Source organism: Corvus kubaryi, unplaced genomic scaffold, assembly GCF_017639235.1.
Source record: "Corvus kubaryi isolate FWS band 111438036 unplaced genomic scaffold, C.kubaryi_AGA036_p1.0 37398, whole genome shotgun sequence".
In the NCBI taxonomy this organism is placed as follows: domain Eukaryota; kingdom Metazoa; phylum Chordata; class Aves; order Passeriformes; family Corvidae; genus Corvus; species Corvus kubaryi.
In genome coordinates, this window is record NW_024581137.1 from 1,147,896 (window position 1) to 1,173,146 (window position 25,251).

General features: G+C 38.3%; 1 protein-coding gene across 2 annotated transcripts in view; it reads left to right on the forward strand.

Moving 5' to 3' along the window:
• Positions 1-25,251, forward strand: part of CTDP1 (CTD phosphatase subunit 1) — a 102,437-nt gene that overhangs the window by 65,913 nt on the left and 11,273 nt on the right. The window contains exon 12 of one of the 2 annotated variants that reach the window (XM_042042839.1): positions 3,305-3,483. The exons of the other annotated variant lie outside the window; for it this stretch is intronic. Within the exon in view, the coding sequence (XP_041898773.1) occupies positions 3,305-3,483 (179 nt within the window). The remainder of the gene's footprint in view (positions 1-3,304; positions 3,484-25,251) is intronic. 2 annotated transcript variants of the gene reach the window in all.

The window sequence follows — 25,251 nt, forward strand, 5'->3', positions numbered from 1 at the left end:
CCCCCCCCCCCCCCCCCCCCCCCCCCGGGGGGGGGCAGAAATATGTGTATCTTCTGTGCAGTACAAAATTTCCAGCTGTTTATCAAACCTATTGTTTTTATAGATTTTTCTTCTCTAATTCCTGTAAAGTGTTTCAGACCATTGTAGCACATTTAAGAGATCTTTTGAGCAGTTGCAAGTGTTGTCCTGTTGGCTGTCTAAGGTAGCTTCTCAATTCTATTAAAACTTGAATCCTAAAGTACTTGCTAGTTGAAAAACAAGAATTAAAGTTTATTCACAGCTCCTTTTTCTTTTTAAATCTGTAGTTTGCACTACTGTGTATGTAGTTGCTACTTGAAAAAATGTAAGGTATTATGATAGCTCTCTGTCATATCCATAAAGCTGTATCAAAACATTGCCTGTAACTTAACTTCATGAAAAATTGAAGTTGCTCAGCAGTTTCTTTTTTGGTGTTTTCTTGGAGTCTTGATTCAATTTCAATGTGTAAACTCAACTTCTAGAGTGAAAATGCTTTCAGCTGATCTGGTTTGTTAATACTACAGAAAGTTCTGACTTTCCTTTTAGCAAAGCTTTAGGTACTTTTCAGCTCTTCATCAGAGAATGAGACTAAAAATCTCATTGCTCTTTGGTCTTTATACTTTGCTTGAGTGTATGCTCTGCTCCTCCTAAGAGAGAAGTAAAATAACTTTGTCAGATGAGGACTTCTACTTGGTTTTATAATTGGGTGTTTAAAAGAGTTGTCAGGCTTTTGACTCTCTTTCTGAATTGAACAACTTTGTCATTTTCAAGGGATGAATCATTTTTCAATGTTAATCATTGTTGCTGGATTATAAAACTCTATTTCAAAGGTAGCTGCTATGGGTGTTAAAGCAGTAAGCATCCCTTCACTGTATCTTATCAGTAAGATTTGGTATTAGCTGGCATTTTCTTCTGAAGTGTTACATGTTCCACTTATATTAATTATATAAAATCTAATCCCATCGATGAAGCTATAGTTGATACTTGGCACATCTATATCTGTCATGTTCTGAATCAGATTAAAAGTTTCCTCTACTCTTTGAACTTTCTTATTTATTCAAAGTTAGTGATAGGTATAGATAGGTAGTTGGTGTATAGATATTAATGAACTTTTTTTGCCTATTAACTTGTTCAAGTGTCAAGGGCTGAGATCTCACTACCTCAATGAAAATATGGGGTTTTTTCCATTTCTTTTGAGAATTGTGGAAGATGAAGATGTAATACTTATATTTTTCAGTACATTTGCAATTTAGCCAATAATTAAGCAGGAATCCATGTTTGGGGTGCCCTTCTAGTTTAAGAGATTTGTAGGGACCATCCCACATTGTTTTCATGTGCAATGATTTTCAAAATTTTATATATTTCTGTGATTTATACATGCATTTTATATGGCCTTTCAGAGAAATAGCATATATATGTGTACAACTAATTCTAGTAATCTTAATATTAAATGGCATTTCAGACTTCAAACAAATAATGTTATTGTACAGGATGAAAGAAAAACAGACATGGCAATAACTAGACTGCTAGTCTGTCAAAACTGTTCACACAAAGTAGATTTTAAAAGGCTTTCAAACTTCAGTTTGAGAGAGGCATCTGTAATAGTGAATGTCTATCAGCCTAACTTTATCCTTTGAAAACCTTAACATACTTTGTATTGAGAACATAGTTTTAAACATAAGACTTTCTGGAAAAGTATTGCTTTTGGAATGAAGGAATGTAAGTTTAAATGTTAAAGACTTGCAGGAAAGGAGTTGTCAGAGCTGTGGATCTGTGCTGCCATTTGGCTGTCAATTACTGGCCATGTCAGCTACCTGGAGTGTCTTTTACCAAAGCTGTATGTGCAGGGTCTTCCTGCCATCCCAAGCTGTAGCTCTTAAAACACTTGACACTTTCACTGCGTTCTGTACACACAGAAAAATCCCCATCCTGTGTACTTCACATTTTTCTACTTGGTTCACTGTTGGCTTATCTCTAGCAGTGTTTTCAGTCTCCCTGAACCTTAATTGTGTTCCATGATTCTTATTTGTCATGCATATGACAACTTTTGCTCACAGGAAAAACATTTTTGGACTAATGCCATTTGATTTGACACAGCAGTTCCTACAGTTTCTACCTGAAACTGCCTTCTGGATTTAGATGTGGTGCACTGGTTTGCAGTTCCTTTTAATGAGCTAAACAAAGAAATTAAAGGTCCATTTATTAATGACTAGATATAAGTGATTTTCTTACAGCTTTCTTTTAGCTGTTGGGATTATTCATGTAAAAGCAACAGATTAACAGCATAAAATCTTTTAGCCCATTTTCATATGCAGATATTTTTCTTATTGATAAAGCAGGTGTGGATTAGGGAGAACAGAGAGTAGTAGTGAAGCATATTTTAACTTGTGTTGAAATAAGCTGCTTCTAGGAAAAATTCTTAAATATCAGTAGAGAAATGCTCACACATGGCTTAGTTCCATGTCTTCTGCCATTCACAAAAAATTGAGCCTGTGGGATCTTCACCTGTGTTTTCTCATGTTTTCATCTCTTTCTCAAGGTTGAATGCTAACCCAAAAAGAATATAACCTTTTGAAGCTCATTAGGGTGGCTCATGAGTATGATTTGCTTTTAATGATGGTTTCAACAGTACTGAACCTGTCACAACACATTTTTAGAGGATTATCAAATCCTATGCTAACTTTTCAAAAGTAAAGGCCAAACAATTATTTAACAAAATATGTAAGCCCTTTGATAGATTTATCCTTAATAATTAGCACAATCAGATAATCTGGATAAAATGGGGTTTGTACATTATGTTTCATTCATACTGTATTATTTAGAAATAGACTTCTTCATAGTTATATATGTATCAAGGAATACCTGTAAATATAAGAATTCTTAGTAGAGATTTTAATATGCCTTGCCCATGTGATTCTATATGCTATAATAATATAAAATGTATGTAGTAGAAAGTATGCATCAGTATGTTATGATAGTATAAATCATCTATCTCTTTAATTTCAAAAGACAGCACTCTTTTTATAATAGTTTTCTGTGTGACTGTCATGTGAGTATATGTGTATCTATCTTAAGCTAAGCATAGAATAAGTATTTGAATAGAATGTTGCTAGTTGTTACAGAAACTGCATTGAAGACATTGGGGTTTAATTTAAATTTTGACAGAGGAGGCCAAGGAAACTTGAAGCACATTCTTAATGATTACTGAAGAGTGATCCAATAATTATGAAAGATTATTACAGAGTAGTCTGCTGGAAGATAAACTGACTCCTCCACTCTTTGGCAGGTGGATGACATCTTAGGAGAAGGCAGTGATGAAAGTGATACTGAAAAAAAAAAGCCAGGAGAGGAAGGTGAAAAACCTCAGACTAGTGCAACAGAGACTCTAGGGAGGAAGACAGATCAGAGACCTGGATCATCATCATCATCATCAAGTGAAAGAAGTTTAACAGGCAGTGTACCCAGGTATGAATATTTCAAATGTAAGAAGATATGTTTCATTGTGTTTGTGTACTATTCAGCATGCTTTTTTACAATCTGCCATTTGCAATCTGTTGTTAACCTATGGATGTAGGCAACTTTTTCTTGTAAGCCTGTGAAATGCTTATCTCTGCAATGTTTTGGGATTTATTTAAGGAAGTGGTCTTAGTAAATGTCTTACTGAGAACCAGGGTATAACCTGTTCAGAAAGAACTGAAGGCAACTGAACTGCACTTCTTTTAAAATTGTCTCAGTCCTGTGTCAGATATAGAACCATGTCCTCTGCAGTGTCACTTTGAGTAAAATAAAGCATGGTTTTGGAAAGCTATGCTTTTTTATCCCAAATTTTTGAGATACTTTTATATTGGTCATTCATAACAATGAGGTTGTTGGAATGCTTTTCTACTCAGAAAGAAATTTAAACTTGCTAGTTTCTTCTTCAGAATATGTCTTAGTGTCCCTGTATTGACTGTTGGATGATGACTATCAACCACTTTGCTAGTAAACTAGAACTTAATAAACTAAGTGCTTATGTTAAATATGTTAAAGAATGGTTCTCAATATGCAACCTGTTAATAGTTTTTAAGCTTAAGAATTTAGAGCAAGCAATACAAGATTTTAATTTAGAATTGCAGGGGTCATCATCCTGTACCACAGGGTGCTGAAAGTGCAAACATGACTCAGATGCGTGTTGTAGTTCCTTTCTGCTCTCTAACCAAACTCTGTTCCAACCATAAGACTTTAGGCTCTAACACTTTTTCCTTAATGAGGATAATAAAAGTATTTGGTCTTAAGCAACTGACTTGCAGTATTTTAACTTTTCTGAGCTTTGTTCTAGCACACAAGGAAGGTATGAGAGAAACTGCAAAAACTGCCACAGAATGTGACATACAACATTCATGGAGAGATTTTGATTGGGGTAATAATGTTGCTGTGTGTTGGGTTTATTGGAGAAGGAGCTATGGGGAAGCTTGCATGGCCTCTTAGTTTAAGAGGGTATTCCTAATCATTGAACTTCTTCAGGAAAAAGTCTGAAAATTATGATAATTCAATTTGTCTCAAATGGATAGAAGAAAAATTCTCTCGTAAATGAAGTTTGGAAGAGGAAAGGCAAGCAAATGATCAATGTTTTAGAGCACAGCTTGAAAGCAGCAAGGCATGGTGGTGGCATGTCACTGTTAATTCATCCTAATACTGTGATGTTTCATTGTGTAGAAGACATACAAGTTTCTGGAAACCTAAGGGAAGAAGGAGTCACATGAAGGAATATTGCTACATACTATTCCGCAAAGATGATTGTCTTGGTTTGAAAGACAGGTGTCTGCTAAGGAAGGCAGAAGCCTCCCTTGGAATGGCAGATGCAACCCCCTTCCCTCCGAGTTATTATAATTTTGAAATCAAGGGGCTTTTAGGCAAAGATGTGGGAAATAGGAATAACAGTTCTTTACTATTATATATAGAACCAGTCAAACAAACAACAATAACTATGGCAGTAACAGCAAACAATCACAAACCCAGTCCCAGCCTTCTCGGCTGTCGGGCCCTTTCCCCTCGGGTGCAGTTCCGCTCGCAGCCGGCAGGGGCGCTGGCGGCTCCCGGTGAGCAGGGCAGGTGCGATGGTTCCCCCGCGGCTGCAGGGGGCGCTCCGGAGCGAGCTCGGGGAGCACGCGGCACCGGTGCCCTGGGATCCCGGGAAGGGATGGAACAAAGGTTTCACAAACCCCTGCGCAGCTGGCCCCGGTGTCCGGCTGGACCTTTGGGAACAGCAGGCTGGAACGGCAGGGACAAGCACAAATCCCAGCTGGCAGACCAGATGTATCCAAACGGAGAACCCCCCGGAGGTCTGGGCAGGCAGGGCGAGCACGGCTACAACGCAGCGAAGGCTGGAAGCAATGGCCGGGCAGGGCGGCCACGGCGCAGCTCCGAGCGGGGCAGGGAAGGCGGGCTTGGGATCCCAGTGTTTTCTCCAGCAGAAAGAAAAGCAGCCATAGGAAAAACAGCTTCCTCTCTCTCTTGACACGGGACCCAACTGACCCCACACCCAGGTGAAACAAAAGAGTAGCCAGGCGCACCCCACCCCCAGTGGGTAGCTCTTTGTTTTCTGAAGTACCCAGCGATTTGTTGTCTTAGTAACAGTATGGGAGAAAATTCCTTTAACAGAAAAAAAACCTAGAACTCCTAAAAAAACCCCAACAATGGTGTAAAAAGACAGAGCAAGTGCATTTGTAATTAACTTTTGTTTTATATACAGGAAAGTTTGTAAGTTAGCTTGGCAATATTTCTTCACTCAGAAGCTAAGTAGACATAGTAGTGTTCTTGCTGGGATAAAGTCTTTGAGCAGCTTCTTAAGTAACTTTTTTATTTTTGACCTCTCCATGTCTTAAGAGTTTCCATGTCAGTTTGTTAAATTGCATTCAGGATTGAGCTTGAATGGCATGCGGGAAAACATACGAAGTGCTGGTTCAGATGCTGACCCAGTGTCTACTAGGCAGGAAATTCTTATTGATAAAAAGGAACCTGTCATCCCAGTTATATTTTAAGTTTGAAGCTTTAAATTGATGTTTTCATGGTCAGTCAGTGTTGTATCTGCTAAAGAGATACCGTATAAGAGGATAATGTAAGAACAGTCTCTGAAAAACAAAAGATGAACAAGAAAAAGGCAGTCCAGATATGACGTAGTACTCCTATCTTCTGGCTCAGCTCATTCCTAGATAAGGCCTACAGGGGCTGTTGGTTTCTGGTAAGCATTGCTGCTCCTCTACACCTTTCCAGTAGTTACTGACACTGGAAACACAGCACTTAAAAAAAGATCTAGCGCTTACATTTAATGTTACTCTTCAGTCTTGAAACTTACAGAATACCTTGATCATTTCTCTGATTGGTGCCACTTCTGAAATTGTCAAGCACGGAGAAAAAATCTTTGAGAAAACTGGTAGCTCCTACTGGAGGGGAAATGCAGCCTTTCTCCTACATCCATTGCTAATTCACAATCAAGGAAAATTGAGCTCAGAGCCTCAGAAATCCCTCAACTATCTTTTCTGTGCCCATTTACTAGAATTTTAAAAGGAACAGTGATATTTTGATTCCTAAGTGTTTTCTTTCAAATATAATAGCACTTCCTTACAACAGTCACTCTTCTAGAAGACAGAAATTACAGTTTTCCTTTCTTCCTTACTGACAGAAAAGACTGCTGCAAATTCCTGTGCAAAATTTTGTTGATGACATCTTTTATCCCAATTGAACCAAGTATATTCACTGTCACTGTAGCTTTATTCCAGTTCCCTGTCTTGAGACACTCTACTTTGAGAATCTTAGGACCTAAGTTTTTTTACAGCTCAGTGCTTCCCAAGCTGTCAGCCTCACATTTGTTATAGTCTGGGATATTTTTCAAAAACTATTTCAGTGACAAACTACTTCAAAACGTATTAAGGAGCTAGCTGGTATATATGGTCAAAGTCTTCTTGAAAGTACCCTTAATAGCCAGCAGCACATCTCAAATATGGCTGACAAAATAATTATAGAAATTCAACCATTTTGCCAAAGAATGATGGTTCCTCTGTTTTCTTACCCAAGCAACTCATTGCATTGTTTCACTAGTAAAGCTGTAATGTTATTACACTGAAAAGTCTTCCAAAATTCCTTTCCAGGTGATGTGAGTATGCTGTTGATTTGATTTTTACAGTATGGAAAAGCTGAAGATCTAAATTTAGAAATATTGGTGATTTAAAGTCATCCTTTTGTGCCTCCTGGATCATTTGTTGCATTAGCATAGCTCACTTAATCATCAAGCAGTGTGTCTGTTAAAGAGCTTCTGTGTAAGGTCACCCTAGAAAAAAATACATTGAGTGAAGTTAATTTTAAGAATTAAATCTTTCATTACCTCCTTCCCTTAGAATAGATTTTATTTAAGGGGGCATAGATTTTATTTAAGGGGACACTCAGTGATGTCTAACTGCAAAAGGAAACAGGATCAAAATTTCTGTATGTGGTCAGTGCTTGGATGTTTAAGAAAACATTAACCTTAGTTCCAGAGTGAGCAAATGCTAAAGTAAACAATTGTTTGCAATTGCAGGTAATTGGAAGATGTTGTTTGTCTGAAGAAAATACAAATTCATTTTGCTCTCATTAATAGTCCTTCTCCCATGTAATTGTTTCAAACTTGTGATCGGAATTCTGTGATGCGTGGTTATGCTAAACTACTTACATTTCTGGAGCCATTAGAGTTTTCCCATGCATAATAGTGAGGTCCTTTTGAAAATCTCTCATTCAGACTCCCTCAGTAAAAACTAGAGTTCATTACTGGAATTGGCCAGAACTAGAGTATCAGTTCATTTCTAAAACTGCACTGTGGTTTTGGCTGTGGCCCTGCTGTGTCAGTGGCCGTGGGATTACAGAGGAAAATGTCTCATTTCAAAGGCTGTTCCCTCAAAGCTTATTCCATCTATGTTCGTGTTGCAGAGGCAGCACTTCAGTTAAGCATTGGTGAATGAGGTCGAATCTTTCAACTTGTTCAGGGGGTTTAAGATCTCTTCGTAGAATGAAGATTGCTGGAAGACTACAGAAAGCAAATGCGGCCCATTTACTGATTTTGGCAATGAGATAATGAATCCCAAATCAATCAAAGTATGTCTGATAGGAGCGGCAGCTCGTTGTTTCTTGATGTAATTTGGTAAATAAATGCAGTTTTCCTACTTGAATGAGTTTAATGCATTTTAATGGGCATCTCACTGCTATTTTAGAGAGATCCAATATGTCTCCTTAACAAAGCAGGAAACCCACTCAACCTTTAAAGAGAATGTATAATCATTGAGTAGGGAAAAAACCAGACCTAAACTCTGCAAAATTAGAGATCCGTGACAGGCAGCCACCTCCTCTCCCAGTTGTGGGAAAGGCTGATTTGCTTTAAGAATTCGCAGTGATAGATGGCATTTGTCAGTTTGAACGTGCTTCCCTGGAAATGCTTTTCTTAAGGTGAAGCAAGTTAAGGAAGCTCAATACAGATTATGTGATGGCTCTAACTTTATAGATTATTACATTTACAAAGTTTCAAATTGTTAGAGTCTGTTTCACTGAAAACAGCCCAAATTTGTCTCCCATGATTAATTTCCTGTAAGTTCAGTCTAATTCAGCATTCTAAATTAAATATTTGGGAGAAGAAAACATGCTTCAGGTAATAAGATGTGATTAATATTTTTTTACGTAACCAAATTCTGACTGAATATTTTGCAAGGTTGATACAAGTACTTTTTTCTTGCATTTAAAACTTAACTTCTGTGGGTAATACAACACCTGGACTGGCCAGCATGTTCCAAGTCTGTACAGTACAGTACTCTTTAAATAGCTATTCAGAGGGGCATTCTGAGGTGTTAAGAGCTGAAACTTTCACCAACTTCATTCTTCCCAAAACCATTGATTGCATTCAACTTCCAAAGCAGAAATTTTTGTTGATTCCTGGTGGGCTGGGATTTTTGTTCGTTCATTTGTTTTTTGGTTTGGGGGGTTTTTTTGGCATAACTATTGTTCTCAGTTACTGCAAGTGGAGAGTATGTTTAAATGACGGAGTTTCTTTACATTTCTAACTGTTTGCAAGTAAACAGACTCTTTGCTGTAGTCCACATAAGCAATTAAAAAATTACTGCAGTTTCAGTGAGATTTTTTTCCCAGAAGTAATGGTGAAACAGTCCAGACTGAAATCCAGGATCAGCTTCTAAAGAGAAATGCTTCTGTTGGCAGCACATCTTGCTGTTTTCACATGAGCCGGCTGTTCTGCAAAATTTTAATGTCATTTCTGTTTGGAAGTGATTTTGATGAAGACTCTAAAATGGAAGAGGATTCTGGGCATGCAAAGCATAATTTGCTTTTGTACTTATATATTAAAAATAAGTTTTCATATAGGAACGTTTTTATTTGAAAGCTCTCTTGTTATCCAAAATTTCCACATGAGAAAATCAGTACTGAGCTAATAATAGCTTTTTGAAGCCATTTTAATTAAATTTTTTCTCTAGTGGTAATTTTTTTTTTCAAGTATGTCCAGTCCCAAGTACTCTACCCTCTGCTACGTTGAATCAACAACTTACTTTCAGTTTGCCAGCTAGAAAATTGTAGAGCCAGGTTCTAGAGGATTGAATAAATGGAAACAAGTGCTGGATCTCAGTTGATAGTTTATTTATGTATCGAGGGTATGCCTTTTTCAGGCCCTCTTGAAAATTGTCCAAATGTCCTGAAAATCAGGAGTCCTTCAGCAGTGATCTTTATCTGTTAGGGTTAGAATCTGATTAGTGACCACCTTCAAAGCTTCATTAGGGTTGCTTTAGGCAACTGAGGTGCATCCCTTCCCCATTTAACCACATTTTTTAGGTTATTAAGCCACTGGTTTTTTGATAGCTAGTACTTTGTTTCTGGTGTTCTGTTTAGGCTAATTCTCAGCTTTTTGTCTTTGTCTCCCACATTTGTGGTAAAATTGACCTTTCTTAATTTGTACTTCTGAACCGGTCATTCTATCCCCTCCTCTCCTCAGAGAAAAAGCAGTTTGGAGAGATAGGTTGTTTTGCTGACTTTAATTTTCTGCATCTGGTAAGTTAAATCCCACCCTTTTGGTCTTTGTTACAAAGCACAAAAGATGGTTTTAAGAGCAAGCTGTGCCAAGGATGTTTATACTTGAAAAGTGTAGTTACAGACCATGCTTTGTTTCATTTGAGTAGCTTTGTTTCCCAAAAAATAGATTTGATTGAAGTGGTGTCCAAGATCCTAAGTTATTCCTTCCCTATAGCAATCTTTTTCATAAAGCTTCAGTAAATACTGGGGAGTTATTCTGAGTGTCTTTACTCGTTGATCTGTGGAGTTTTAACTAAAACCTGAAAATTAAGTGGGTTTTAAATCAGAAAAGTTCAACAGTATTAGAATGTAATTGCAGATGTCTAGAGAAGTCACTGACAAACTCAACTGTTCCAATATCATATTGGACACATTTTATAATTACCAGCAGAGAATTTAAAAATGCAGTAGGAGGAATTGGAAACTGGAAATATTACTATTCAAACTGCATCTACATGCCAACGTTTTTGTTTATTGCCCCAGTTATTATCTTTAGATTCCTTTTTTTTAAAAGGTGCCAATCACATCACTTGGCTGTAAACATACTTCTAAAAAAGTCATTCTTATGCTATGGCCTCATAAATATTATATATAATGAGTAGTGCTTCATTTGCAAGTGAAGTAACATAGTTTGCTAAGTCAGTCTTTCTTTTGAAGGAGTGTTTGAAGGCTTTTGCAATAGAGAACACAACCATTCAAATGGCTATGACAGTGCAAATCCTGTAACAGTGCCACTAGAAGACAAGAGATTTGTCTTCTCACTAATGAGGTTAAGCATCATTGGGTTTTCTTATAAAATGCTGAATTACTCTGTAATTAATTTTAAACTATTACAGAATATAATTTTTAAGCTCTCTGATAAGAGGAACTGCTTGCTTTTTTTTTTCTTGTTATTAAAGCAGAATGGGAGATTCAGCATGACTTCTGCCCTGAGTAAGCTGTCAGCTGCAGGCAGTGCTTGTCTGTGTGTTTTCTCAGAGGGGAAGGGCAGGGCAAAGAGTTGGGTTTTTTCCACCATGTGAAATACCTTTTAAGAGGAAAACTAGTTTTTGTATCTGCAGCAACCGGAAGAACTTTGAGGCCTATTTGTTACCCGTGGCTCAAAAAGCAAGTTACTATGATGGCCACTTGCTGCTCTTCAGTGTCTCCTCATATGAGAAAATTACCAGCCATCTTATGTTCAAGAGCAGAATTGCTGTGGACAAGTCATTTAGTCAAGTGAGGGGAAAGAAGTGCTTCCTGTGGGGAGGAAATGCAGAATTCTACTTTCTTTTTCAGCTTAATGTGCCAGTGTTTTTCCACTGGGGAGACACCTCCCTTCTAAAACAGCTATGAAACAGTTTATCTGGATCTTAACATTTGCTCTCCAGTGAGGTTTGCCAGGCTGACTGAACAGGGTTAACAGTATGGTAGATCCCACTAACTCCCTAGATCCCTTCGAGCTGGTCAGACAGTGTTCAGTCTTCAGCTATTTATAGAGTATTCTTCACTTCTGTTTAAAGTCTGCTTTTGTTCTGGAGGTTTTTTCTTCTCTGAGCAGAAATGAGTACAAAGAACACACAGATTTGGCCAAAGTCACAAGGAATTCTCTCTTTATGTCTAGATTTAAGGTCATTTGAGGTTTTAAATATGTTCCATGCTGTTTCAAAGCTGCTTCACTGATTGTCTTTCCTTAACATTTCAAGGAATCTTTTTGAATTTAAGGTGGAATCATCCAACTCTTTTATACACAATATTTGAAATAATAGTAGTTGCAAAATAGCAGTAATATTCTACTCATTTGCTGTGTCTGAACTGGCTAATTTGTCTTTGTCGGATGCATTGCAGGAATTTGCTCAGATGCATGTTGTTGGATGCTTCTTAAATAGCTTTTCACAAAGGATTCAAAATTCCATTGCTGTGAAAGAATGATACCAAATTTGCTCTGCGTTGTTCTGTTCTATTAGTAAAGACTTCTGGAAGTCTTTACTAATAGAAAGGTCTCTGTAGGTTTTTGTACGCTAAAAATGTGATTTTTCAAGCTTTTTCTCAATATTAAATTTAGTTAAGTCTGCATTCTGCTATAATGAATGCCCTGTAAAGCTAGACGTTGTGTATTTTCCTCCCTCTCCAAAGCTATGAGGTGTATCTATAGCATGTTATGCCTGGAAGACTAAATCATATGGAAATACTGGGTTGAAAAATGCATGTATGAGAGTTATTTCATGGTTTTGTGGCATTTGGGGTGTCAGGAGAAGGTGAAGATGTAGAGGGAAGTTCTACGCCCTTCTAAACCCACTGAGGGGTGGAAAGATGCTGGAAGTTACTGGTAGGTAGGTGTGCTCTAAGGAGTAAAATGTGTGTTGCTATTTTCAGTACACTATTTTATTTGATAATAGAGGACAATGTCTGACATGCCTAACTAAACTGATATTTTAGGGGAATACTACATTTCTATTTTAAAAAAAAGAAAAAATAATTAATTACTGCAAATGAAAGGGTATCTGGGAGATCTGCTGCAAGAGAGAACACTGTTAGAAAGGGAGGTTGGCATTACTTTTTAGAAAAACTGAATGGAATTCTCAAATACAAGTGAAAAAACCTCAGAGTTGGTGAAAAATATTTTTCTTCTTCGTTTGATAGCCTACGCTATCTCATAGACTGTTCCCCAGGAGGTTTTTGAGATAAAATCTATATCAATTTGTTAGGTTTTTAAAGAGAAATTATCTTTCCATTAATATCTTAAACTTCCACATCTGGTCTGCATGTCCTTCACTTTTAGATTTTGTGTTTAGTTTTCTTCTGCTGCTGTGGTAAAGAAGTTTATTTTATTCTTAATTTAAAGGAATTAAACTTTATGATCTCATAGAAAAATTCATATGGACAAGTCTAAAAGCTCATAAATCATCAAGTATGGTTTGAACTACTCTAGCTGTTCCGGAAACAATTAGCAAGGGCATGAAATAAATGGATATATTATTTATTTCAGATTTCCTCAGAGGTAAATCAGAGAGGAGGCTGTAGTACATTTAGTGGCAAATGTTTGAAAGCAGTTGTGAGAAATGAAGAAGCAGTTTCTGTGTACAAAGTAGGTACTCAGCAGAGAACCAAATGGTGAGAGTGCCTCTGGTACTTGGAGGTTGTATCTCAATTAGTGTTGTAGCCCAGTGAGGAGTGTGCCTTTGAAGCAATGCTTTGGTGTGGCTCCCAAAGGGATCTCAGGATTCATCATTTCCTTTAGGTCAGTGTAAGCTGGGGTTTCACTCCAAGAGCTTGCTGTGGGCCAGCCACTAATGCACCTTCAATCCACAGAATGAGCTGAGAGCTTGTTCAGAGTAAAACCCTGCTTGTGCCTTTAATCAGCTGTAAGGCCCCCATGCATGAATGTCAAATGTATTGTCTCACTGCATACAGTGTCAGTAGGACAAAAGTAAAAAGGTCACTGGAGTTATTCTGTTTAAACTTTTATACACTTAGAGTTGGGTTCTCTTTTTTACCTCTTTTGATACTCGTCTATCTAGACAGTGAACATAATTTTGCAGTTATTTCTTGATCATTTAAATGCTGGGACATTGCAATACGCTGTTTTAAAATTTCAAGTGGCTAAATTACTTAAATTATAAGCATGACACTGATAAACGGCAAAAACAGCTGTATAAGCAAATGAATGCATGGCTCAGTTTCTTTATGAAAGCACTTAAGTAGATGAGTCATTCATATCTTCAAGCTTGTTAATGATTTTAATGACCTAAAGTTCCAAGCTGTTACTGAAAATATACCTACTACAGCTTCAGTTAATATGCAGACTAAATTACAGTTGTGTTTCCAGCTGCTGATTAGTCTTGTTGGTAAACAGTGTGCGTCCAGTTGTCAAGAAAACTAAGAAAAATACTTGAGAAAAGGAATCTGAATATTCAGTATGTAGGGAAAGATGTCATTGCAGTTTGCCTCAGTTCTTTTTCAGAGAAGTCTTCTCTGCAATTTTACAGTTAGCTTTACTCCTATGATGTTGTCTGTAACACTCTACTGTCTTCCAGTTACACTGAAAAATTACAATTTATATTGGAAAATCTTCTCTTGGCTATGTATATAAATTGCATTTGCAACCTGCAAGACTAAAAAGTGAAAAGCTGTAATAATTAAAAGTCCTTTCTTCTGTTTAGGATGCCTGCCTAGGAAAGCAAGCAGCCCAACAACTTAATTATGTGCAATGTGTACAAATGTTTTCTTACACGTTCAGGGAAGAACCTAACAGGCAATTTGTACCATCTTCAGCTTTAGATACATGAGCTGCCGCTGCATTGAGAAAATCAGAAAATTGTATGTGATTCATGTATTCATTCTGTTCTCAGTAGAGTCTTAGTCGTGAATTACCATAATCTTAGTGTTTTCAGTAGTCATGTGGTGTGTTCTTGCTTGAAACTGTGTTTTATCCACATACAGAAATGTAGGCACAAAACCAGATACATTCAGATGAACTGAAGGAAGTTGTGGAAAGCAAGCCTCTGGGATTCTATAGAGTTCTTTTTCCAGAAACCTTGAGTAGCCCCTGAGAAGTTTTTTCTCTTGCAGAATTTTGCAAGGAACCCTATTCCCAAATTCATAATGAGACAGATGACACTCTGGAAATTCTTCCAGGCACATGAAGCTGTTCCTATTTTCTGTTTTTCCACCATTTTCTGGTATCATGAGTTGTCCAGGAAGAAGGATTTCAAATTTTCAGCAGATTTGCAGAGATAGATCACTTAATATCTTGTCTTTATAATGTATAGCCTGGGTGTGTTCAGCTGTGGTCCTTTTTTCTCTGAGAGCCAATGCATCAGTATGTAAAACACTGGAGACTCTGCAGTGATTATGACCACCACAGCCGCAGCTGGGAAGCAATGGATTGGGTTCGAGGCAATGGAGAACAAAAAAGGTGGAAAAAATAGATCTCATTATATGAGTGTGCCCGCTTCTGTGTTCTAGTGCTGTGGTGGTGGAGGCAGGACCACCATGCTGCTGGGGTTTTTTTCTAAAAGTTTTGGAATATATTTGGGTGAAAGGGAGAACAGGGGAGTGCCAGATGTCTCTCCTCAAGTTCCTCTGACCCTCAGATGGATGCCCAGGTGCTCAGCACTGGAAGCAGCTCACATAACAGAGAAGATGAATGATTTCATATCTCTGCAAACCTAATCTAGCACTGTTCTGCATCAGGTCCTTCACATGATCTAGTGTTTGATGACTGAGAAGCATGGAATACTAATGTAAGACAGGAGTTCTCAAAAGGGCTAGAGGGGCAAGGTGATATTGCTGCAGTTTTCAGTATCTCCAAGGATAAAGCCTCAGCAACCTCTCTAGATAACCTGTGCCAGTGCTTAATCACCATCACAGTGAGAAGCTGTTCCCTGATGTTCAGCGGGAACTTCCTGTATTTGAGCTTGTGCCTGTTGCCTCTTGTCCTGTCCTCGGCACCACTGAGAAGAACCTGGCTCCGTTTTCTTTACACTATCCATTCAGGATTTTGTACACGTTGATTAGATCCACACTCCGCTCCTACATCAAGAGTGTCTGAGGATCTTGAGAAACAGAACCAAAGGCCTTAGTGAAGTACCCTCTGCTTTCCCCTCATTTACCAAGCCAGTCATTTCACTGTAGGTGTGTATCAGGTTGGTCAAGCAGTTTCCCCATGGTGAACCTATGTTCAGCACTACTGATCACCTTGTCTTTCATGTGACTGGAAATGGTTTCCTGGATCAGTTGCTCTTTCACCTTCCCTCAGCCCTGTTCCTTTTAAAGGTAGGAGTGGCATTTGCATTCCTCCAGTCATGAGGCACATCTCTCAACCACCATAATCTCTTTTAAAGACTGAGAGTGGCCTCACAGTGACATCACCCACCTCCCTTGGCACTCGTGGATGCATCGTGCCAGGGGCCATGGACTCAGGTATGACCCGTTTACTTAAGAGTCCTTCCCTGTGCTGATCCTCTTCTACCAAGGGTACCTATTCCTTGCTGGAGTTTTTCACCATCTTCTCTGGCCCCTGAAGGTTTGTCCTGCTAGTAAAGAAAGACTGAGGCAAAGGAGGCACTATTACATCACCTCAGCCTTTTTCCTGTCCTTTGTCACTGGGCTCCCTTGCCCCATTCAGCAGCAGGCTCACATTTTCCCATTTCATACTTATGGTACAAGGCCTTCCTGTTGTCTTTGACAACATCAGCATCTCATGGTCATTGTAGCTAAGGCTGCCTTCGGCCTTCCCACCCTCACACCTCTGCCTCATTTATGCCTGAGATCCAGTAGAGCACCTATCCTCACTGGCTTCTCTGTTGCTTGGGGTCAGCACTGTGCAGTGCTGTGAAAGGAAGGCTGAGGCCCTACTGTGCCCTGAAGGAGTCGGGGGAGCGTGGAGTAAATATTTGAACAATGTAACTAAGAGCTGGATACATACTAATGAGCACTGAAATGCTGGAGCTGAGCTTGTACTAATTCGGGTCCAGCACCTCCCAGCAGCACAACTTCCGGACAGGCAGCTTCTTTTGAATAGCTTATAAACCCTCCAGAACTGAGTACAAATAGGATGTTTCCATTGTGCTATCTCTGAAGGGCTTGTTTTGGGTTGTGTTTTCCTTTGTTCCACTGCTTTTGCACCCATCTGGGAGCATTCTGTGAAGCTGCAGTACATAAATCTGGGTCTTGCAGAGCCCTAGCTTCTGTCAGTGGGTCTAAATTTTGCTTGCTGTCTCTTGCAGTGTGCTCATGTTGCACCTGATAGTACTCGAATAACATGAGTTTTCTATTGTCAAGAATAACCCAGCTTATCCTGTGATGCTGATCTGATCTTTGTGTATCTTGCTGGAAAGAAAGGGAGGGAAGTGATCCTCCCCGCAGAGTCTGGTTGCCCCCATTTTGTACAGCTGTAAAAACTAAGGAGCATTTTTTTGTAAAGATAGTTTTCTGTAAAAATCTTTGATACATAGCCAGGTGTTAAAACCCATTCCCAATAAAAATAGCTTCCTCTAGATATTATTGACACGTTGCATCAAAGTATGGAAAAAAGAAGGGGAAATGGCATGTTCTCCTCAGTAGAAAGACTCATCTTCCAAAAGAACTCAACAACAGTGACATAAACTATTACCAGCCTTGAAAGTTTTCCTTCACTGTACCCATTAAAATGTCTTTGATAATTGCTGTTACCTCCTGCAAAGTTTTAGCATTGCTAAATTTTTTTACAATAAAAATAACCGCTCAAACTGTCACCACTGCCTATGTTTGTGAAGTTCTCTTTCCAGCTCTTCATGGATTTAACCTTCTTAACTGTTCATAAAGGAAAATATATGAGCTTTAAGCTGATGCTTTAGAGCAGAAGCTTAGGGCACAAGTATAAGATGAATATTAGAGTGTAATGGCTATGACATTCATATTGCTTATTCAAGGAATGTCTTTTTCTTTCCAGCAAAACACTTTGCAGTTCTTTTCAGCTGGGGATCCCTTCTCCATTTCATCACTTTTCAATTTTTACATGGCTGGATGTCTTGGGAAGAAGACAGGTTTTTCTTGTGAGGATGAGGGAGAATTTGAATTACAAGAAGAAAGGAAGGCAGAAATTTTAGGGAACCTAATAGAAAAGGTATGAAAAGATATCAGGAATGATACCCTGACGGAAGGAACTGGATAGTTCTGAGGGATCACAGGAAAGACAACACAGCAAAATCAAATCCTAAAGACAGTAGAGAGGAAAATGCGCTCTAGTAAATCAAAGTTAGGTACTTTGGGTGTAAAGCACTGCATACCTTGCATGGCAGAGTTATCACTGGAGTTTCTTGCTGCTGTGGTGCACCCTTTCTGTGAATGGTACAACCCTTTCAGGGATAATGGGATGATTGTATTTTCTTTTGGATATGTCTTTCAATGGCTCCCAGTCTGGAGGAAGAGAAGTTTCTGAATCATACTATTTGAATGTCTTAAGAGTTTAGGTACAGGAGTGCCTATCTTAGATACTCTGTCATTTACTCCTGCTGTTAGTATTTTACAGCTTTGTAATTGGTTAGACTTCCCATTATCTGAAGCCACTCTTCTAAGTGAATATGCCATAGTATCTTTCTATAAATAAAAACATGAATGAATAATTCACATGGGCTGGCTGAGGCTTTTATACTCCCTGAATTCCTGAACACTTATTTTTCTCTCTTCATCATCTGTCTTCTTTTTTTCCTTAGGCTTCAGAAAGTTGTCATCTGTTTCCATTAAATAAGAGCTTTTAAGTAATCTTAAGATTTCTGAAAGGACGATTGATAAAACCCTATCTGATTTTAAAAGTAGACTGTCAAGTGTATTCCTCCTTCAAATGGCTTTCTTTTAGAAATCAAAGTTCTTACTGCATATGTGTATATTTATGTATGTCTCGATTGTCCTTCCTATCTGGGGATCATAAAATACGATAAGACAGAGACTGAAACTCATCATTTCTTGGGCAGCAGGGACAAAAAGCTGTTCCACTAATAAAAAAATGCAAATTACAATCTCTATATGAGAAGAAATTTTAAGTAATTGATGTCTTGTATATGTGTTAAAGCATTTTAAAAGCAATAGTTTTCATAGTGGAAATTACATATATTGATATAAAGAGATCAGCTTTTAATGATAAATAGTCGTAACTTCTTTTTATCTTAGACAGTTATTTAAAAATTTGAAAAGGGGAAGAAAATGGGCAACTCCCCCCAAAACCTAGACATCAGTTCTGAGGGATAAACTTGTGTGCACTGAAAAGATCTCTGCAGTTCCACCTGGACAGTTTTGCCCTGAAGACTCATTAGTGAACCTTGTAGGAAAAAAAACTGTGTTCTTAATAAAATATATTTCATTTGCTTGTCTGGAACATGCTGTTGTATATTCTTTGTGTGCCTATCTAATGCTCTAGAAAAAATATTATGAATATTAAAATCAGGAGATTTAGGAAAGGTATGTTGTGTGATTAAGCAAGCTTTGTTCTTGCAGCTCCATTTGGGAAGCACACATTGCTTTAGTTTTCTTTACTCTGATTCTTGATGGTGACATTTAAGAGATTAAACAACGATGACAGCCTGTAGCCTTAGGTTTCTTTAGAAATTGTATGATTCTGTGAGGGAATTAAAACTATAAGAAATTCTTCATAGATGCCTTACAGAATACATAAAAGAGATTACCTTTCCCTACTGCACATTTGTGCCTACTGAAGTATAATATCATGTTTCAGATGAAGTTACTTAGGATTTATTTGACAAATGGGAGAAATGTGTCGATTTCACTAATCTTCAAAAGCAAAGCAGCAAAAAGAATATTGATCACTGGAGAGGAACCAATGTGAGGAAGCACTCATCAATTCAAAATATACTTTTTTTTTTTTCCCCTTAAGGTACCTCAAGTTTATCTAACCACTTTTCAAGGAAGAAATACAATGTTTTTAAATGAAAATAAGAAGCTAAATGTTGCAGATGCAAAACTACAACGCACATGGAGCTAACTACTACTCATATTTTTACATTTTTATCCTTCACATAAGCATGCTCTTAGTCCTGTGGAAAGCAGGAGACTTGTAAGCTAGTTTTCAGAGAGATGCAAACCTCAGAACTGCACAGTACTTTTTCTCTCAAGTCCCCTTTTGTTTCAAAAAAAAGAATTTTTTTTTTGCAGTTACATAACGTGGATAGTAGTATTTCCAGAGTGAAGGAATGGAAAAAGTACAGCCTAGCTTTGAAAGTACTTTAGTATGATGAGCAGATGAAAAGGAGCTGCTTTTGCTGTCCAGAGTTTGCAGTAAGAAACTTAAACTCTGTTTTGCAAGACACTGAGGGGTGTCATAGGTAGAACTCTAGGGGAAGCAACATCTTCATCTTGTTCTTCTGGCATCAGTTACTGTTGTGTAATGAAAGGGATTGCGTGAGACACAAATTAGTCCAGAGCTGGTCTTTGATACCTGACACTCAAACTTTCAAACTTGGGGTTGAGACTTCAACAAAGATGTGTTTGAATAGGAGTTCTTCAGTGAAGCTTTTCAGATGTGATATAATTACCTGAAATTCCAGTTTTCCAGTCACTGCACTAGGCTTACAACTCATGTCAAAATGCATAAGCAATTTTAATTCTTCTATATATTTGTATCTATTCTGGCTGGATTCTTACATGAAATGTTACAGGACTCTCATCTTTCTACTTGTCAGAGATGTGTCCCAAATTCTTGATAAAATAGTTTTCCAATGTTGAAATTACTAATGTGCAAAGAAAGGAGAAAGGGATTTCACTGTGCATGGGGATGTTGAGGTACTCAACTGGTTCAATCTTCATTTACTGCAAAATCAAAACTCAAAATCACTGAAAGATTGCTGAGAAAATACAGATCTAACCAGGTGTGTTGCATGTTCAGTGATGCATGAAATGCACAGGGAAACAAAGGTGTGCTGATTCAACCACTGAAGAGGAAGGTCCTTGTTCTAAGACTCCCGACAAAAGTACATCACAAGTGATAGATGCAAAGTTTGCTTCAGGAAGAATCACAGAAGGACATTGTTCACTTTGTAGCTGCTTCTGACATGTTCTGAAATACTTTGAGTTACTGCAAAGGTCTAATATAATATCTGTTAAAGAGGAACAGGCATTTTGGAAAGCCTCCGATCATTAACTGGATAAGGAAAAAAAAAGTTACAGGAGAGAGCTGAGAGTGTGAACTTTCACACATCTAGACTATTAACTGCAGCTAAAATTAACTAAAGTGCTGGTTCACATTTCGATCATGAGACTTCAGTCTTGGTCTTGTATTTCTCTATATTTCCTACAAGGAGCAAATGCACAGCTTGTGCATGTTTGCTCAGAGTGTCAAGCTGCTAAATTTTCATTGCAGGGTTTTTTTTCTTATCCTTCTAAAGGCTTTTAGAAAGTGAACTGCACGATCTAAAAGTTCTCAGGTTCAACCAAGCAAACCTTGGCACAGAATTAATGTGCACTGTTAGAGCCTGGGTTGATCTCAAGGCATCTCTTTAAGGTATAGCTGGGCTTTCCCACAGTCCTAAAATGACCAGAGTTGTAGGTATGCATGTTATGTCCATGGCAGCTGTCCTAAGAGAGCTGGCTCTGCTCTCCATCATGCAGGGACAGTGCCTCCTTGCCTTGGAGGGCTGCTTGTGGCCTGCTCACAGCTGCAGCAGCAGAATGGAATACATCCAGGGTGCTGCTGACTTGTTGCATGGTCAGTGGTGCTGATCTTGTCCTTGTAAACAGCAATATTATCACTAATACGTGGGGTTTTCTCGTAAGTCTTACAAAGCAGGTGCCATAGCTGAAGTTCAGGAGGATGGAATGACTCTTGCTCATTTCTCCTGGGATGATTCTTTTTGAAAAAAATATCTGAGCTATTTTTCTTGTACAGTGTTCCTAAACAACTTGAATAAATGGTTTCTCAGTAACATTTACATCCACAAAACATAAGGGTTTTTTTCACATCAAGCCTATCAAATATTAACAGCAGTTGAAGTTTTAAACTTTCTTTCCTTTTCCTAAGAGATATTTTCCAAAGCCTTTCTCTATGGATATGATATTGCTTCCTTTGGCAAGTTTCTTTAGCATTTGGTGGTTTAAGTGAGGTGTTCACCACTTAAACCGTCACCTAAATCTAGTAAGTTTTATGTTAAGAATAATCTAAGTTGTTATAGTTCTAAAAAGTTTTTTTCATTGTTCACCAAAAAGCTGAATAGTGGTGCTGTGAACTTGAGTGAGATAATTTAACATAGTTCTGTGGTATCTTGGTGTTTCCCTCCACAATATGTAAATTGCTAAAAGACAAACTGCACAAGGCTGCTTTCCTCAGAAATTGGTGGGTTATAATACTTGTGTTTGTGTTAGACCACATCAGATGGAAAGCTTGAAAACGCTTTGAGATATAGTATGTTTAGAGTGACCATCTGCCTTCAGCTTCTTTTACTGTCTAATTGTGAAAATACCTAGAAGTTGTTCAGATGTAATAATACTATACTATTCAGTCCACTTGTGTGTGCAGTTGTTATTACTTGGATTGCACTGATACTATGGTTATACCTGTTAATTAATATAGCAATTAGGCAATTGAGATCAGGAAAAGAAGTGTCCTTGGAAAAGTGAAAAATAGCATAAAGTTCTCTTATACTAACTGTTTTCAGTATCAGATTTGAAAGCTAGTTTGTCTTAGTATGTTTTTATTGAAATTCTCTGTGTACAAAGTCATCAATAACATTTTTTGGTCATGGGTTTTCCTATTTCAATGTTGTGTAGATTAACTGGGCAAGTCTATATGAAGCTTAAGTTCTAACAGTTCTAGTACTTCAGGGGAAGGATAGACAAGTAATTAAAAGTCTGTTACTAGTATGTTACTAGGATTAGGAAAGTGCTGGTAAAATACGTCTCTTTTTCTAAATTCACTTTTAAGACTAAACAGGTTTTTGTGCTTGTCAATGGAAGTGTGCTGGTATTTGTAAAATGAACTGGGAGATCTAAGTTGCCATTTTTTCTAGGGGCAAAAGTTTGGAATCATAGGTCATCAAGCATGAGAATATTTGCCTTGTTCTCCTTGTCTCCTTAAATGTGCTAATAAATGCTAAAGTACATATAGGAATTGTATTGTTATTCTTACTTGCTTGTTATTCTTACATTCCCCTGTTCTAACTTTTGCCATCTATAATGATTCAGTGACTCTGCCTATCACTTAAGAGATCTGAGTGAAGTAATGAAATTGATTTCTCACTAATGTGTCGATGTATTTGAAATAGAAGTCTTTCTGCAGTCATTGCCTTTTATCACTGCAGAGCCATTAACTAATAGCTTCCATCCTGGGACAATGCAGTGACTAGAGCCTGAGGGAATATAATTTTCTATAATATATCTGCAAGAAGCACCAGTCTACAAGAACTGGATTTTTGTAGAAGCAGACTTTAGAAATCATTTGTTGCTATCATTTTGGGAAGAGCGAGGGCTGAAAAATTATGAGAGGTATTCACATAATCAGGGAGAAAGAACAGAGAAAAGAGATGTGCTTTCTAGCAGAGGATTCTTGTTTAACTGAGGCCAGCTGAAGAAGAAAGTGCAAAGCAGTGAAAAACATCGCTTCAGTTTGGAGAAGAGGCCGTATGTGGCAGGGAGGATCCTGGTACCCTTCCAGGACTCCAAACCTAGGCTTAAGCAGTGATCAAGACTGGTGAGAAGAAATTAAGTCAACACGATTGTCTTTTCATATATCTCTGTTTTTCTTGGCTTCTGCAGCTTAGATGAGTTTGTCTCAGAATCAAGAGCGTTTTGTTTGCATTAATTAGTATATCACAGTTAAATGATCTGTAAATTCCACATTGCTGAGGTCAAAGTTGAAGGAGAGTACATGGATTAACTACCTGGGAGTTAGAATAGCCCTGAGCAGGTCCTGGGATTCTACAGCAGAGTTAGGTGCTTGTGGTGAAGAAGGAAAGCTTGTGGTGATGAGATTCCAGCCTAACCCTAACCCAGGGTTCTAGGAGCTGTCTGACCCCATATGAGAAGCTTCCAGACAGGGAGAACTCTTGATAATGTAATGCTACCCCTTGAGCTTCTAGGTTGTGGGAGTGAGGAGTTTTCAGAACAACACACAAAGGGCAGTTACCTGATGCTGATTCCTCTAGCCCAACTGGGAGAGATGCTGTTGTGTGAAACATTTCATTTAGGTATTCCTAGATCCAGAAAATGCCAAAAGCACAATTTAAGTTTGAAGAAATTAAGACTGCAAGAAACTAGGATAATGGGAAACAATTTGGGAGTTACTGACTTGATCTGCTTAGTGGTCTGCCACCGTGAAGAATGAGCTTGTTTCATGTGATTGCCAGGGTGAGAGAGGGAGAACTAGAACCCTGAGTGAATTTAAAAACCTGAGCTCCTATTGTTCACTCACAAAGGGAGGAGTAGGAAAAACATTTCATTCTGTCTTCAGCTTCAGAGCACTTGTGACACACAGAGGGGACAGTTCCTTCCTCTCATGGAATCTGAATTCCAGTAAGAAACTGGAGCATCAGATTGTTTTGGATGTATTTCTGTTCCTGCACAGGAGTAATTTAAAAACACCAGGTTCCAGTATCCTGCTTCCACTCACGTAACAGTTCTCCCAGCACTGTGTGAGTATTTATGGACTTACGACCTCCAGCACCACTGCCCCATTCCAGCAGTCCATAGATATTCATGTTGTTCTGCATCTGTGGCAAATGGCAAGGGATAAGGAAGATGTAAAGCAGAAGTTCAGGGTGAGGCAAGCCTGTAACATACTGCTTTGGTTTGCATGTTGGTGAGAGCTACATTAGGAAGTGAATAGCAGGGGGTTGCCCCTCAGGTAATTTAGGCAGCATTTTTTTCCTTTAGTCAGGCTGAATGCTTCAGTGCAATTTATGAGCTCTTAAACAATTTATGTTTTTCCTTAGTAAGATATGTGGATATCTAAATATCTCCTGAGACTAAGGAAACCAAGAAGTACATTAAGAACTGCCAGTGAAGGTTTTTAATCCTTCATTGTGTGCCCCTGTTGAGACCTAGGACATTAGCTGGAATACTGTAAGGCAACATTGTTCCGATCAAGAAAAATAGCTCTAGTTTCCCTAATGAATTCTAAAAGTACTTTAAATTCCACATAATAACTAATGTGCATTAATCTTGATCGCTGCAAGTCTTTAATGGCTGCTAAACAGAAGTGTGTATCTTAAATTAAAATGTCAGCTTGAAGCATGTGCTAAAAGTGTTGGTAGAAGAGAAGCAGTACTGCTTCTTAATGGAGGGGGGAAATCTAGGAATCTTAAATGGGTAGATATTCCCATTTCCAAGTATTAATCACTTGAACTGCTAATAGGTTCTTCCATTGGGAAAAACAAGGTCAGATATTTTAGAAAACTTGAACTTGCTTCAGAAGACTGTTGTATCAAGCCAGTTGTGGAGATGTCCCTGCGTTGTTGGCAGCCATGCACGTGAAAAGCAGATAGGGATGTTTTAATTCCCCACCCCACAGTAGATGCCACAGCAGCAAACATGTCCTTTGCTGTGTGACCCATGCATATTGCCGCTGCATTGCACGGAAGAGGTCCCTGTTTGCGGAGGGAAACGTCTCCTGTTCAGAGCTTCCTTTTGCTGTTTCTCAGACTACCACTGTGGCTTGAGTGTGCCATTAGCTACCCCAGTAAATAGTTACTGGAA